The following is a 17234-nucleotide window of genomic DNA, read 5'->3' as shown; positions in this document are numbered from 1 at the left end:
TCTGCTTGTAGCCCGGCATTTTCAAGTGACAACCCTCAACTTTCTGGGGCACTTAGGACTATTTTTCAACGGTATTTTGTAGCCATCCTGCTCTCAGATGAAAGCCCAAAGACCCAGGGAGTCGATTCTGGCAAAGATTTACACAATCTCACCATTTGGGGGGCCATACAATCTCCTTTTTCAAAAGATACTGTTGGGGGCACTTTTAATGCTAATGAGCTGGCCAGAAATTCTCGCTTGAATTAGTGGACTGCACCCTTTAGTACATGGCATGCACTGCAGAAGAAAAGTGACTTGCTGCGCCGGCAACCAGCTACTGGCGGGTACGGGTACTTACCGGTTGCGCCGAGTACCTGTTATGACCTTTCACCCCACGCGGAAAATAGCGTCTGCTACACTTTTCGTTCCAGGACGTCCTAAAAAAAAGTGGTCAACATCAACTCTCCGAAAACCAGTTTCTGGAGTGATTAATATATAAAGTCAGGCAAGATGCCGGAGCAAACAGTATCAAAGTCTGAAGGCACTCAGACCGACTCGATTCCATTCATTTTTTCCCTTGATCCGGCGTACATCGAGTACGGGCGGTCGGGCCTCCTGCTGCTGGTGTTCTTGGTGGCAATGTGGGCCCGCAACAGGCGGACCTGGATCCTCGTGGACACGGTCGCTGTCTGCGTATTCGGCCTGGCGTTCATGTTCATCCCAGAAAAGCTTCTTACCTTTCAAGTTAGTGCCCATAGAAGACAATGCATTTGCGCACATATTCTAAGTGTAAATTCTGTAGAATATTTAGGGCCTACATATTCTGGTAATTTGTTAATTATCACTGTCCAGTAGGCTACATCAGGTCATTTATAGGGAAAATGTTTCTGACACGTCTTTGACATCATGCTCCCATGCCAGTTCTGAATAGATTTGTAATGAATGGTTCAGCAGCTCCTGACTACACAAACTGGACATTTCTAAATCTGTATCCTCCAAAGCCAACTTTAGAGAAAATGGAAGTCAGTGAAGTGGTTACATATTGATTGGAGTTTTCAAACTGTCTTTCACATCCACTTCCATTCTAGTGGGTTGATGGAAGAGGCATATAATACATGGGCCCGTATTACATGAAGCTTGGAATTTTGATAAGTTGTGCAACTCACACTGGGGTACCCTTGCTGAAATAAGGTTGGATGAATGAATGAAACAAAAATTAACATTTCCCAAGTCTCCTCTTTGTCTTCTATTTAATGTTTGAATGCTTCTATTTAACACATTTTGGTGTTTAAATTACTGTTTTGTGACATACATGTACTCTCAGAACAGAACCGGGTATTTAAAAAAAAGAAGAACGGAAAACTGTACCATCTCCCGCTCGTCTCTGGCAATTAATCATAGTGAAGAGATGATACCATAAAATTAATACCGGCAACCTTAGGTCCAAAATAGGCTATGCTTTTATACATAACATTTACCTTGACAAGTTGTTGGAATCGGAACCTCCGACTTGGCTGGGTACTCAAACCCTTGACAGTTTTATTTGTTACATAAGCCTCTCTTAAAGCTCAAAGAAAAGAATGAACGATAATCGGTGGGGCAAAGTTGAAATGGGGCGAAGTGACTGACACCCATTTCAATGATGATAGGCCTAGGCCTGCATCAAGTATTAATTGAAAAAAAAAATTCCAGTTAGTTTTACGGGGCCCCACGTACTGTGTTCAATCTCCAAGGTCTGGGCTTACTGACAAGTATCAGTTATAAAGTATGACGCACTTTTCAATGTTACATGTATGTTAGCAGTGACACGTCATATCCCACACCAAAGCGGTCAACAAGTGTTAATGTCATACCTCTGTCTTAAGGAATTCATCCAAATAAACAAGCTCTGAATTTCAGAAGACGATAGGCCTATACGTACTGTCAAACTGTACAATTAACCTATACACAGACGTAAACGATGTCGTCTGCAAATGCACTGTTCCCTCAATTCCTTTAATTGTGTGAACTTTAATATGAAACTAGTGTGGGTACCAGTGAGTACATATAGTCTGGTTAGCGGTCCCCGCATTACCTTATATGCTGCAGGGACGGGAACAAGTCTGTTGTACGAGCACGATCATTGATCAAATTCCCTGGTAGCCTATGTACAAAACGTATCATGGTACCACGCAAAACTGACTAAAGGAGCAGAAATGTTTGCTCTCGACCTTCCCAAAGCGCTTCTGTCTCACACGGTATCGGCAGAAAGAGATATCTTATGGTGAGTGTGATGCGGATATATCGCCCTGTCGTGTAATCTTTCTAAGCCAAAAAATGGAGAGTATCCAAGACAGAGTTATGACAATAATAACTGCTACTAAATTTGCCAATATAAAAATGAATGAGCATCGCTCCTGTCTTCCTCTAGAACCATGGGGTTCGGCGGAATGACGAGCCCTATACTAGACCTACTTAGCACAATACTTGCCATCAGTTAATTGGTTAATTACAAAATATAGCTTTTGCTTTCTCCTGAATGTTCAGGTGGTTAGCAAAGTCAAGATAGAGGGCATCATAGTCATGCTGTGTCGAACCTTTGGTTCCTTCATGATTGGTTCCGGCTTGTCCTGGTTCTTCCTGCGCAAGTCGACCGACAACTACACGCAAGTCATGCTGCTGGCTACCAGGGTTGTGGTAAGGCATTGCTACGTGTAGATACAGTGGTAGACAGATAAATGAATGTTTATGCATGCAGTGGTTAGAACAATTTCATGAGGTGACAGGTGAAATGTTCCATGCCTCAAGGTGAATTATTTGTCACCTGCATTAATCCTCATCTGTTAAAACAAAAGACCCTCCTATATTTGCCTCCGACATATTGCAAAACAGATTGGTGTCCGAAGCGCCAACCCATTGCCTTGCAGTGATAGACGGGTTCCCGTCCCTACATTTTTGTTCCCTGTTTTTACTGGGAATGAAATATGTAAAATGGGGACGGGAAACAGTCAATTAAAGTTCTGTTCAATAGATACTGTGGGATGGAACAGGTGATCCACGATCCACCAATCGGATAACTAAGATTTATGTATGCAGGTGTATTTTATAAAGACAAACATGAGGCATCAGCCAACCCCAACTAATAAAATCCATATTCACTTACATGCACCTGTAGATGTGGTTTTTGAAAACTTGACATTTTTCCATGCAGGGCAATTCAGCTCTCTTGGTGTCTATGTACGTGGCCAGGACCCAGGGCAAACTACTGAATGAGCAAGTGAGTGCTTAGGGCAGGAGGTTTTGGGCTTTCTCCCCTTTTCTTCCAATTTGTGTACCTTTTCCTTGATTATGGGACCCCATTCTCAAAAATGGAGAGCCATTTTTACCCAGGAAGAGACCTTTGCTTCCAAAAAATCTCCCAAATCCATTTCAGGTCAGTGTTACTCTCCCTTTATCATTAGCCACCAAAATTCACCAAACTATTTTCTAAAGAGATCATCATTGTTTTGTTTGATGAAAGTTAGACCCGTGCTCAAATTTAAAATAAACCCTATTTTTTTGCTGTGTTGAATTTTGGAACTCTTATAACATAACATTGGGAATGGTGATGTCATCCTATAATGTATTGCCAAGAATGGCATCACTATGGAGACCCATCGTTGGCACATGGTATTGGGAACCAGTCTTTTTCTCCCACCTAAGACCAGCACCAGCAAATTTCCAATTGCTTGTATTGGAAGGAATTTTCTGTTACCAAATTGCTGCGCTATTAAAAGTAAACTGACCACAGTAGACCTTTCACTTTTTAACTGCCGCTTATTATCTGTTTTAGGTATGCAAGGCTAATGTTGAAACTGTTGTGCTAATAACAGTCGATTTCATGATCTTCCTGTAATAGTTTGTGAGGTTTGGAGTCTTGGGCGCGGTCCTCTGGACGCTCGGTAGCGCCTTGTACTTCCTGGCGGCCAAAAACTACGGCGGCCACACCCAACTGGACAGCTGGCTTAACTTCCACCTGCGGTTCGACTTCTTCCTGTCCTTGATGTTTGGTCTGTTCTGGTACTCGTACCCTGAGCTGGTGCTGAAGATGCATGTTCCGGTAAGTAAGCAGCGAGGCCGTCAAGACGGATTTACATTTGAAGTGCTTCCCAGAGAGGGCAAAGGATCTCGTTGTCCGTACATTACACTCAAATATTGGTGTCGTCTGCTGGCTAGCAGGGCTGTGAGGATTTATATTCGGATGTCCGATTGATTGTAAATCAAATATTGAATATTTATTTTTGTAATCAAATATTCGGAAGTGAAAATCAGTCAAACATGAAAAGGAAAACTTCAATTTCATGATTACAAATTTAAAGCATATTTCAAGGTGTTCCAAGTAAACTTAATCTGAATGCATATGCCCGACAGTAAAGCCCAAAAGTACTTTTCCTTCAAGTTTTTTATTTTTGTGAAACCATGTTTATTTTGTTTTTGCTTGTGGGAATCTGGTACAACCAAATATAACACTGCCCTAGTATAAGTTTTCATTCAATAATGTTGTTGTTTGCACTACAAAGCGACATATACAACAACTGTGGTGTACCATGAAGTGACTGCACCATCCGCAGACTTTGTAAACATGAAACATCTATTCATGATATGTAAGTTCGTGGTGTGACGGTCGATTTGTACTCCACAAAAGTTGGCCTTTTGTCAGCATCCTCAGGAGGAACTGATCAAAGGAAATTAAAGAAAATAAAAAAGAAATGGACAGATTAAAAGGCCAGCCCAAGCTACATTTGTACTTGAAATATGAAATTCAATACTAAAAACTGCATCAAGAAGCCAAAAGTGTGATTGTTTAATCTATTAAAGTGGTCGCTACACAAATCTGTAAAATTAATATCTCCTGTGTTGATTTATATCAACTCCCCCCCCCCAAAAAAAATTGAATTTCAGTGGCTGGTGTTTAGAAATTTTCAGATTGAAATTTGGTGAATCATTCCCCCATGAAAAGTTTGTTTCCCCACTCTCTAGCTATTCAAGTTTTGATTGCAGTGATGAAAAAGTGAGTTTGATGGGGGGGATGTAACAATACGTAATTTTAACCAGTTAATGAAAAATGTGCATCGGTGCTAAGAGAGTCTGAGGAGAGTTTGTTTGCTGTGTCGCTGACAGGAGTCCACCGTGAAAATCAACGATGTGCATGTTCTCCTGGAGCAGGCGGTTGGGGCCATGCTGATTGGCTCGGCCATCCTGAGTGCTGTGGCCCCGGGGTTCATGTTTCACGAGGACAAGAGGAATGTCCTCCTCTGCAGGATCCTGGTGAGTTCCAGCCATCTTTGTCTGGTTTCCTGAGCGAGCCAACCTCACAGTATTGGAATATAAACACTCAGCAAGGTCACCAGACCGATGTACATGTATGCTCCATCCACCATTTGTGTCTAAAATTGGCTTCCAGACCTATGGTTCTGTCTGTTATCGGCATGTGCCTATATATATTTGAAACCAGCAAAGACCTAGACATGATTCCAGGTAGTAGATTAAGATTGAGCCTGGCTTCAGTCTGGGGTTTAGTAAGGAAAAACTTAATTGCCTAGCAAAGATTTGGATTGGAACAATTTTGCTGTTTTACAAACGATATGTTACCAGATGATATTTGTATTGTTTTCCAGACTATTATCTTGGTGGTGGTGACGTCACTCTCGTCCCTGGACCATTCAGACATTGACAAGAGCGTCATGCTGGGCCACTTGGTGGGTGTGACCTGGCTCATCAATGCCGGCCTGGGGTACTTTGCCCCCCATGAGACGGATGGGTACTGGAGCGGCCGGAACAGAGCCAACAAGAAGGACTAGGAGGGTGCAGTAGAGAGGGGCAGGGTATGGTTTATATGGACAGGCAGAGAGACATTTTACCACCAGGAGAAATATGGATGATGAAAGCAGGTTCATTCCTCGCTCAAAATTCATTTTTCTTGTTTTATGAGGCCAGCCACAGTGGGCAGACAGTGAAATAAAAATGCGTTGACTTTTAAGAAAATTGCAGTGTTTATTGCAATGTTCTTTAAGAATTGAAGATGTGGTGCTTTTTTCTCAAATTTTGGGGGATCCAATTGAATTGTGAGTTTCTATTTTGTGTAAATGTTATTATTTTTTTAATGAAATTTGTTGACCTATCGTGGACCTAAATTTCCAGAAAAACTGAGGATTTGTACCTCTCTGCCCAGATTCTGTGCCATGCTTGAAGAGTGTTCATACCGGTTTGTTTATCAAGTGAGTCTTTGGAATCTTTCCCTGTAAAAAGTTAGAATATAGTTTTCTCTGTAATGTAGATTAGTTTGTAATTTTTAACTGATGGTTATAGTATCTAGTGCAGTACATTTGTATTTTAACATTTGGGTAATGTGATTATTTAGAATGAGTGCCGTGTAGAATCACAATTTTGCTTTTCTGTAGTTTTGCTTTTATTTGCTTTCTGAAAATATCAACATTGCTCCTCTTGTACTTGCCATTTTTCTGTTTCTTGATGCTTTTTATATAAATTGGCAGTCAGAGTTTGTTTTTTACACTGATCAATGAATATTTTTAACCACTTGCTGCTGGGGAGCCCGGTTTCGGGCACGTATTCTTTATATGCGTAGCCAGGGTCTCCAAAATCAGACAAAGGGAACTGGGCCTTGTAACAAAAGACCAGGCTGCTGGGAATTACCAGCATTTTTTCACTGTCAATAGTGGAGAAAATCCAGCATTTTTTTGCAACAAAAGCGCTCTACCACCACAGTGATGAGCCACACAGTACCGCTGCACTCTAATCTGGCCCCTATTGAAAAGAGGTCAGCAGTGCACTGCCGGTTTCGGGAACAAAAGGAAATTACACAACACCGCACAATCTGTGCTCTTTTTACAAGGCGGCAGGCCTAGCTGAAATACTCAAGCATCAATAGATGTTGTCTATCATGTGGGTGTACTTGTCCAGAAAATGAAGATATGAATTTTTAAAGAATTTAGAAAACAGAAAACAATGAAAAAGATTCGTCCCAGCAGAATCAACATTCACAAATGCCCCTGGCGTGATGTGGTTAATCATTTGAAATGGAGGGTGCTTCTGAAGTTGAGCAGGCTTGTCCAGACAATGCCGATGGTACATGTACCGCAGGCTGTGCGAGTGTGGGCCCGCATCAGATGAAACCATACAGTTCTATTCAGTTGCCAGGTATCCGAAAATTACAAGTTTCCAAACAAGACATTTCATGCTACCTTAGGCTTTTGTGTACATCTAGGATATGTATCTATCCTTTGTTTTAAAATGAAAACAGTTGAGCGCATTAGAAGTGCAATAATAGGTGCCACCCAGTGGAGAAAACTTTTATTAGATTTTGAGACGTAGTTTACCACTGTGCTGAAGGATACAGGGCACCATCTGAAAACTATGTGTGAGTGTGTATCTCAGTTGAATGGTTTCCAGCTGATCTTTCACTGCTGCAGTTTGCAATGGGCCATCACTCATCCCACCTGCTCTTACAGGGCACCGGGAAGAGCAACTCTGGGGCTGCATGATGTAGTCTTTTGTTGAGCACTCTTTGGGTCGAGTTCATCTAAACAGTAACAGAGATCAGCTCTTCTGTGTGTATGCAAGTTGTGCAAACTGAATGTATTTGCATGAATTAGGACCCACAAATTATGCTACGCACGTCTGTTGATGTGACGTAATTCCTTCACAAGAGTTTGTGAAGGACATTTACCCTTCTCAGCACCCTGTAAGAGCAGTGGAGATGATCAAAGAGTAGGCCCCGGAACTCACAGGGTGACAATTGATGGTTGGACTCTCAAGTCAACTATTTGGAATTGGGCTCTGGAGCACAGTTGAATCAATTTTTTGTAACTAAGCACAGAGGGTACCATCAAGCAATTCTTTCATGGCCAAATTACATGCATAGTCGTTGCTCGAACCTGCTCCTGGCATCACTTTTAAAATTTAAATAGCCTTATGCACTGATGACGTGTCACTGTGTTTCACGCAATGCATGGTGGGATAGAATATGGGTCATAACACCAACAGGTGCATGCGCGCAGTGTGGAACTGTGCTGTACTTGCATGCGTGTTCAGCATTGACCCAGATTTCTTTGAAATACAGCACAGCCGATGCACATAACAAAAATTTGAAGTCAAAAATGCTGATGCACACGGCAATCACAGTAATTGACTTCCTTTGAGAGAAACCTGTACAGCAATGACCCCCATTCCCACCAGTGCATGCAGTGAACACTCATATGTTATCAATGCATAGGGCTATGGAAGCCTACGAATGTGATAGATTGATGCATTCAAAAGTCAGGGTCGTTTGACCTCCCAAGTTTCACGGGGAGTTAACAGCTGTATAAACCTGTGGCATAAAATAGATCGGTATTTTTTTTTATCTTGCTGCCTTTTACTGTCTGTGTATAGGTACATGTAATTAACTAAAAGTAGTTTGATTTAGATGTTTCTGCAAGGGTATTCTTTCATCAACTGCATTTGTACTAGAATGTCGTTACATTTTTGCAAAAAATGCAGCAAAACTGGGATTGTGAATTAAAAGCCATTCCAGAGAACCATAATCACTACGCATTTTGCCAATGTTTACTATTGTACATTGTATCAGGCTTTTTTTTAATTTTGATAAAATTATTGGTACCCAAGGTAAACCATTATTGGAACAGATTTTGGTATTTACAGAATTATTTGACTGCCAAAAAGGACAATTGTATGTGCCTGTATTTAATTCTTGATTTCTAAATACCTGTTTACCTGGTCAACAACGTGCAACTTTACCGTGTATTAACATTTGATAATGCCCACTGAGAAGTGATTATGCGCGCTCTGTAAATCATGTGTTGGCACCTGGATACAGTTAATTGATTCTTATTGGTCAAAAGTCTGCGTGCGCCAAGTCCATATCAGGAGATTCATTTGGACAACTTGCACAAGGAATATACCATAAAATGGACAGGGGTGTTTGGGAAAATGAAAGTAAAATTCTAGAATATCTTTGGAAAGCCATCATATATTGCATTCTGTTGACTTTGACTAAAAGGTATATATGAATGGGAATAAACAGGTGCTTGGCTGGTCTTAATTAAACTAGCATTTAAGACTGGCTCAGGAGACTTATGCTGATAATGCCCTCACCTGTGGCTTGGGCATTAATTGAGTCATTTTCCTGAGACAGTCTTAAATGCATCAGCTGGCTGTGCGTCACCTTATGCAATATGCGTCAATCTCCATAAGAGGAGATTGTTTACGACTACTTGTGGAGAGAACATACTGTAACATGGTTAGAGGGGTGTGTGGAAAAAAAATGAAGTAAAAGTGTTGAGCAAAATTGGATTTTTGTATACTTGTTTTGACTTTCTGACTCAAAAGGTATTTTTGAATGGGACTAAGCATGTCCTTCACCGGACTTTAAACTGACATGTAAAACCGGCTAAGCACATATTTATTCCATTTATCAAATGCAGGGCTTTGGTTATGCGTTAACTAATTTCTTGTTTTCATTCCAATAAAGACAAGGACTTCCTTGTTTTGTGTGAACCACAATATCACGAAATGCGAGCTCTTCCCAACTGTGACTTTTCCAGGAAGTCCAATGGATGAGAATCGTGAATCTTGTCAAGCACATTGAGGGATGTTACATCAAGACATAGCAGTACGACACATTTTGTAAAGTTTTTGGTTTGTAGAAATGTATTAAACTTCAAAGAACAAGGCAACACTGGATGAATTAACATTGAGAGTGAATTCATACAAAAATCCAATGAAGCAGTCTGACGAAGAACAAAACCAGTTCAATATTTATAGCATTGTATAGGTAAGCTGTTATGTTCTTTTTTTGTGGCCTGTAATATGCGTAATAGTGCTCCACAAATGCAATCTTAAGAAGATTTTCCTGGATAGCACACAGAGTCTTATTGAGGGGTGACAGACAAAACTTTGATTTGGAAAAAAGTTGGACAGTATGCAAAATCGTTTTTATAGTGCAGATGGACAAATTGATTTATTAGGAATCCAAACATTGAGGAAAATTACTACTAAGCTGTCACCTAAAAGCCCCCCCAAAATTGAGTTTACTTTAAAAATGGACCTTGCCAAAATGATATTGTTTATTCATAAATACCTTTAGTTTCCCAATTCTAGAATGTGCAACATCACCGTGTAATAACATTTGATAATGCCCACTGCGGCACCTGGATACGAGACAGTTTAATTCATTTCTTTTAGTCGAGACTGTGTGCTCGCAGCATGCGGAACTCGCCATGTGCGCGCGCGCTAAATAAGGAGAGTCTTCTGCCCTACTTGCACAAGGAATGTACCAGAAAATGGATGGGGGTGTTTGGGAAAATAAAAGTAAAATTCTTGGATAAAATCCTTGGAAATTTATCGTATATTGATTTCTTCTGACTCTCTGACAAAAAAACATATTTAGGAATGGGGAAAACAAATGTGCTTGGTTGCAAGCACATATTTATTGCCTAATTACAAACTATGGAAATTGATTAGATACTGCAAATGTTACAACCATCATACTTCTTCATCGTGCAGAAGGTTAATAATGTTTCCACACAGTAACCAAACGGACAGCTTCAAGTTAGAAATTTCTTTTTAAAAGGATGTAAAAATGAATATGACGACCAAAAAAAGGTATCAGTGGGCATTTCTGTATAAATATTTTCACAGCAAATATATAATTTATCTTACAAAGTATGAACAGCTCTTTCAAATCTTCAATTCCTATTAAGCTCATATTTACATTAAAAGTTACCCAACCTCACAAAATGAGTCACAAGTCACCAAAGTTATTTGAAGCTACTCTGAGCATATTTCTTGCCGAGAGCTTGTACAATAGATACCACTAGGAACGGTGGTTCATTTCACCCAGGAACTTCTGTTGATTTCTCAGATTTCCAAAATGGGTCACATGTCAAGAGCCGAGAGTAAAAAAACTTGAAAAAACAGGCTGAAAGAAAAAAGTACTTACGACTCATTTTGATGGAACTGATCACAAATGAGATAGACACAAAATGCATATTGAAACAAGACTCTTGAGACCGAAAAAAACAGAAAGTTAAAAATGTCTTAAAAATCTACTTAAAAAGTTGACAAGTGCTGAACAAAATGTTTATAATATGAATTCATTCAAACTTCAGAAATAACCCGATGATGGTACACGTAAATCCTGAAGACGGCAAAACTATCAAAGAAATTTTAGGAACAACAAACACAATCAGGACTAACTTTCAAGTACACATTAATCATGGATTTAATATAATTGTAGCAAGAAATTACAGAAGGTTATTTTTAAGGGGGTTTGCAGACCACTGTCCTTGTCTTCGACTTCAAGAACCAGATTTATCAGAAAAGAAACGGCAATTGTCCCAGACATGCCAGGCGAAAGTAAATTTCTTGCACTGATGTATTCTTCCTATGCAGGCTGTCAGGAGCTCATGAACTTCAAATGACCACAACAGTACAAGCCAAGGTCAAATTGAATTAAAACTTCCAGATGTACTTGTACTGAGTGTCTCTAATGTCAAGTTTTCAAAAAGATCGGGCACTGGACGGCCAAGTTTTGGGGGATGAGCGGAATCAACCCTAATGTCTTACTGATGCGCTATGTAGCAAAGGTTAGAGCACCATGCTAGTTTTCTAAGAAACAACCTTAAGTAAGGTTTTCTACTGTGTTGGAAATGTGTCTACTAGTTGCACTGTAGGGTACCTCCTGCTGCACCATCCAGATTGGTCAAGATGGCATCTAGACTTGTCTCCAGTCCCTCCAGCTTGGCGGACAGCTCCTCCATTTGCTGGCGTTGGGTCATGTACCGTGTCATCAAGGCTGCAAGAAAAGCATTAAGGGCAACGTCTCACTGTTGGATTGTTCATTTCATAAGCTCAACATGGGCACTTTTATCTTTTCATGAGCAAGATTGTCCCCTTTTGGCCTGAAACAACAGACCTCTATGCTGATGGTGCCACATTTTGTGTGTGTGTGCTTTTCTAGGGTGCTCAGTGGACTGTGGGCTGTCAGTGGCTCGATTGTAAAGTGCGCATGTAAACAAAGTGTAACGTCATGAGTACATAGGCCTGGCCTATCGCAGCTCTTTTGCTCCAAACAGAATAAAAGTAATGTTAAACAAGTGCTTACATTTTGACCTTAACGTTCTTACATTGTTAACCTGCACATAACACTGCCAAAGACAAAAATAGGCCTAGGACAGAATCTTGAATGCCACTGCAGCTGTGCAACTGGCAACCCAGCAAACACTGTTTGGGTTTGTGCACAGTCAGATGAAATGTGGTCCTGCATACTCTGTGCCACACATGCTAATGGAAGCAGAACAAATTTTAAAAGCGTGCAGTTGTGAGACCATATGAGTGAAGCTCGCTTTGACTGCATTGCCCACTGTGCTTGCTTTTAGAGCACACTGTATTGGGACCTGTCAAGATTGCATGCAGCATTTACCTTGTACAAGTTTGCATTAGCAGGCAACGCAGTGCTGTTTACGAGCCCCTGCTGTCCATACACACTATACATACACCTATTGGGGAAAACTACATTTTATTTGTGTGCTATTTAACTCTACATGTGAGAGCCAGGAGGTGAAGAGACAAAAGGGTTTTGAGGAATGAAAAAGCAGACTCACCATCCAGATCAGCCATCTGCTGCACGGTGACTAAGTCACCTTGGAGCCGCTCTGCATCGTCGGCTACCGCCTGGACCTGGCTCAGGTTGGAGGAAGACTGTGCCTTAGCTGCTGCTATCTGAGGAACAAGGGCGACGGTGTGCTCTGCACTGGACTCGTATGTCTACAAATCAGAAGTCAGGCCACAGAAATTACATGGAATATAAAATGACGCTGCATCTAGCCTGCTTTGTTTGTTAATTTGTTAACTTGTTCACAGTAGTGTAAATAGGGTAAAACTTCTGAGAAAGCAACCAGGGAGGGAACCTATTTTTTCAAGGGGGAGCTAAAAGCAAATGATTTGCAGCATGCATTAACTTGAAGGAACTCTTTCTATCTCCTTTCTCTAACAATTAAATGAAGTGAATGACAGTAATTGTATTTCCATATCGAATGAAGATACGCATCTGATCTCACATCTTACATGCATTCCATCACCCAAACTCACTTTGGGAATACAAGAATGGTCATTATAAAGGCATTCGTATGGCAGCAAAGGAATGTTTGAATGTTTTACCCCTGTTTGTCACAGGGGTAAAAGGTGTACAATTTTATGGACGCTTGGTTTTTAGAGACATTACAATATATGGAATATCCCTCAACATGATCCAGCCAGCATGCCATGTCTTTATTTAACCATATGCTGTCGGGGAGCCCAGTTTTGGGCACATAGACTTTATACATGAAACCAGGGAGCCCGAAACCGGACAAAAGAGCTGGGCCTTGTAACAAAAGACCATACTCGGAACAAAAGACTGAGCTGCTGGGAATTGCCAACATTTTTTTCAGTTTGATAGCAGAGGAAATCCGTCCTTATTTTGAGAGATTATACCACTGTCTGTGGCATTCAGCACGAGCGGATTACCACCAGGGACAAAAGCTCTCCAGCGACACAATCTGCTGAACACTAATCTATTGAAAAGACACCAGTAGCGCACTGTGCCAGTTTCGGGAACAAAAGAAAGTTACATACACTGCACAATCTGGACTCTTTTTAAAATTTTTGCATCAATAGATGTTGTCTGTCAGATTAGAGTAGTCACCAGTCAGTTATTTTTGTAGGAGTTAATAGTCCAGCAAATGAAGCTATGATTTTTTTAAGAATTTTAAAAATGGAAAATCTTGAAAATCTCCCGGTTTTACATCATGCAACCTTATATTCCACCCGGCAGCAAGTGGTTAAAGCTAATTCAAAAAAGTAGGAACGAATCACACTGAATGTACCTCTGACAGCTAGGATGATTTAACTCCATAAAATTCAATTTTGAACCCCCAGAATATTGACCAAAAAACTCCAGTATGCCATATTTTACTGTTGAAAATCCCTTGTTCCAAAGGAAAATTCTAAAAGTTGGAAACTGTGTTCAGCAACTGGGGGACTTTGAGACACTCAGTGGCAGCAAATCGGTCCCATCTGGGGCATAGGCTGGTTTGGCCCTGGAGGGTGTGATTTTTAAGAAAGCGGAACTCCAACTTCTAGCATTTAAACGAGGAAGGCAAGTGTGCATGTGAAAAGCAGATTGCCTCGGATACATGCACCAGCTCGCACTTAAACTAGACAAAGATGGAAGGATAAAGCAAATTAAAATTGCTCAGAATAGTCAAGACGGACACAGAACACAAGTTCAATTTAAATAGAGGAAAATTTAGGGTACATGCAAAATTAAACCATGTAGAATTTATTTTGTGCCTTTTGAAAATGTTGGCTTTTGTTTTAGGTCCTAGAATTTTAGCAAAATTTGTTTAACCATCTCACACATATCAGTACCCCAGGGGAAGCCCAACATCATGCTTGAGATAATGAGGACATGCACAAATTGACATGAACAACTGTTGACCAATCATGTGGGACTGGTACGGTTTGCCACCACTGATTGTCTATAAAGTCTCCACTGTCAGGAAAATATTGATAAGATTGGCCATGATGAGAATTGGTCCTAAAGGAAAACTGTCAGGGTAGACACTCACCTGTTGGGCCGTGCTGGCCTGGGTACCGGCCAGGCTAGCCCTGTTGGCCGCGTCCTCTGCCTGGTTCCTCCTGGCACTGAAGCACTGGGCGGTGGACCGCACTCCTCCCAGAAGGGTGGAGATGGCCACCGAGGTCTGCTGCCCACTGGCAAGGGCTTCATTGGCTTGTTGCTGAACCTAGGGGTGAAAACAGACATAAAAGGCCCTTAACATCAGAATTTTAAAAACCTTCATCTCAGGCAGTGGTTGGTGCATACGTGCAAAGTCCTGTGTAAACAGGGACTCTACTCTGCAGTCACAATCAACCATGCAATAAACACTGACATCTCAGACGCCCGTGTGATCTCGGAAAGAGTGAGACAAAAGTTGAAGAACCTGGCGAGCTCTCCTGTTGGCAACTTCTGGGTGATGTGCTGTGACTCTGTGAGGTATTGATATCAAAGTCTAAGCCCTCCAAGAGCAGCTTGGGAATCATCAGAACCATTTTTTGGGAGAGCCAAACTTATTGGGTGTAAAAATTTTGGAATTTTTATTCCTGTACACGTTTAAGGTCTTTAAAAGGGTGGAGTGAGGCTACATTTTGGGGCCTTTTGGGGAAGAAAGAGGAATCAAAGGAAGCAGCTCATTTTTGTTATTTTTTAATTTTAGGCCTCTTTTTTTTGGGGGGGCAAGGCCCCCATTCCCAGGACATGGTGCCCTGAACCAACAAAACAGCTGATCCAAATCCTATATTAACCCCCCTGCACATGTTCTCTGTATGCATTAACTCAACAAACCTGCCAACCCATGGATCAGCTACCCTGCCAAACTACTCTTCCTGCTGTACAATTTTAACAGGTGTGGAGTTACTGATACCAATTAATGCCACCAAATCTTGGCAGGCTGATGTCAAAGAGCTCACTAGGCGAGTCAAACTGTTGTCAACTAGAGAGCGTTTAATAGAGAGAAATCTGTGGTGACATCATGGAAACACATTGGCTTGAGTTGAACTCCAACAAATATGCAGCATGAAGATTTGATCTGATGTCACAATTTTGCACACCTGCTCGGTTTCAAGTAGTAGCCAGCTTATCTTAAATTTCAAATTCTTATTTTGAAAAATTGTGCAATGTTCCGAATTCTGACAAATCTGGAAGACTGGCATTTATGCTTTGCGCTCACATCTCACCTGGCTGGCTGTTGAGCTGATGCTGGTGATGTTATTGTCAGTTTCCATCAGCCGCTGTGTGGTCTCTGTTCTCACTCTCTCCGCTTCCGTCAACTCGTACTCGATGGTCTGTAGTTGGGCACCAACAGACTCTGCCTCCTGCCTGCCAAAAGCCACACCCCCAAAAAGAGTTACCATTAAATTCTGTCGCACCTTGTCGCATGAAAACAACTGAAAAATGCCCATTACTAATTTTTAAGCATCTTATTCCATCAAGTAGCCATTATTCTAATGGCAATGTCTGAAATAACTCCCCATGTGATTAATCCTAAAACAAAGCAAGCTGTCCTGACAGTGAAAAGCGACTGCGCCACCTATGAGACTATGTTATTTTATACAATCCGCGAGAAGTAGGGAGAGTCAGTTGGGTGAGTCAGCTGGTAAGTGCTTCTTTTACGCATTTTCAGTCTCTGTGACCTGGGTTCCAATCTCACCCAAGTCGCCATGTGGCTCGGGTTTTCAGTCCCTACCTAATTCCACTGTTTCCCACAAAAAAATGATCTGGGATTGTCCTCCCTTTGCCTTTATAACTGGGAAAAATTCTTCACAGTTTCCTCCCTATTGGTTTCTTCAAACTTACAGCCTACAGTGCACACGGGGAACAAATATGAGGAAATCTTTGTTTTATTACCAGAAATACAAACGAAGAAAATGTGGGCAATACCATTCCAAGCAGTTTTGAGTGGTTTGGGAATGCTTGGATGACAGGGACCTCAGCAGAATTGCCTGATGATGCTTACTGTGCTGATGCAGCAGACACCCTTGTCTGCTCTGCCCGTCCAAATTTATCGGTGGCGTCCTGGAGCAAATTCTCGACCACCGAGGTGGTCAGTGAGGCTACATTGATCTGGCTGACCAGCTGGCCCATCTCGGTGGAGGGGCGGACGGTCATATTTTGGATGGCCTGGGCAATCGCCCTAGCCTCCTCACTGCGCGCCTGGGCATCCCGTAGGGCAACGAGGGTGTCTATGGCTTGGATGTAGAGGCTGGTCATGTTGGCCTTGGTTGACAAGGCAATGTCCTGGGAAAAAGGGGAAAAGAGATCTGTACAATGCTACAGTAATTTCCCATAGGGATGCACTTTACCATTTGTTATCTTATTCATGTTATGACACTGAAAATACTTTGGTATCATTTTGTCAGTACTACATGTATCAGGTTCTTGTTTAAAAATTGCACTACAGGGTTCTTTTTAAACCAATATTGCTTTTAGCATGAAATTGGGTAAGAAAATTTGGTGAAGTGTGAGTATATTGATCCCCTAAATCTAGTTGTACAAACATGTGACCCGGCACAACAAAATGAGCTTGAAGTTGCATTTAGCTCTTTCCTATTTTGAGGGTTCAAAGTCAAATATTGAAGTGGAGGTCAATTTATGAAGTTTTGTCATATTTAGAAAG

At 41.3% G+C, this 17234-nt stretch overlaps 2 protein-coding genes across 5 annotated transcripts in view; one reads left to right on the top strand and one right to left on the bottom strand.

Moving 5' to 3' along the window:
• The first annotated feature begins 356 nt into the window (after positions 1-356).
• LOC110987547 (uncharacterized) lies at positions 357-8540 on the top strand. The gene is made up of 6 exons (XM_022250358.2): positions 357-723; positions 2506-2655; positions 3170-3235; positions 3857-4057; positions 5119-5265; positions 5616-8540. The coding sequence occupies exons 1-6, from the start codon at positions 490-492 to the stop codon at positions 5796-5798; spliced, it is 981 nt and encodes a 326-aa protein (XP_022106050.2). The 5' UTR covers positions 357-489; the 3' UTR covers positions 5799-8540.
• A 1405-nt stretch (positions 8541-9945) lies between these two features.
• LOC110987545 (laminin subunit beta-1-like) overlaps positions 9946-17234 on the bottom strand; it is a 44960-nt gene continuing 37671 nt past the window's right edge. For all 4 annotated transcript variants that reach the window (XM_022250355.2, XM_022250353.2, XM_022250354.2 and 1 more), the window contains 5 exons: positions 16575-16855; positions 15796-15937; positions 14628-14804; positions 12621-12783; positions 9946-11812 (listed from right to left, as the gene is read on the bottom strand). In XM_022250355.2, the coding sequence (XP_022106047.2) occupies positions 11676-11812; positions 12621-12783; positions 14628-14804; positions 15796-15937; positions 16575-16855 (900 nt within the window). In that variant the 3' untranslated portion in view covers positions 9946-11675. The remainder of the gene's footprint in view (positions 11813-12620; positions 12784-14627; positions 14805-15795; positions 15938-16574; positions 16856-17234) is intronic.

The sequence above is a fragment of the Acanthaster planci genome, linkage group LG11 (genome assembly GCF_054643075.1).
Source record: "Acanthaster planci isolate LZ-2023a linkage group LG11, COTS_SCS, whole genome shotgun sequence".
NCBI classification, from domain to species: domain Eukaryota; kingdom Metazoa; phylum Echinodermata; class Asteroidea; order Valvatida; family Acanthasteridae; genus Acanthaster; species Acanthaster planci.
This window is presented reverse-complemented; position numbering and strand designations above follow the sequence as displayed.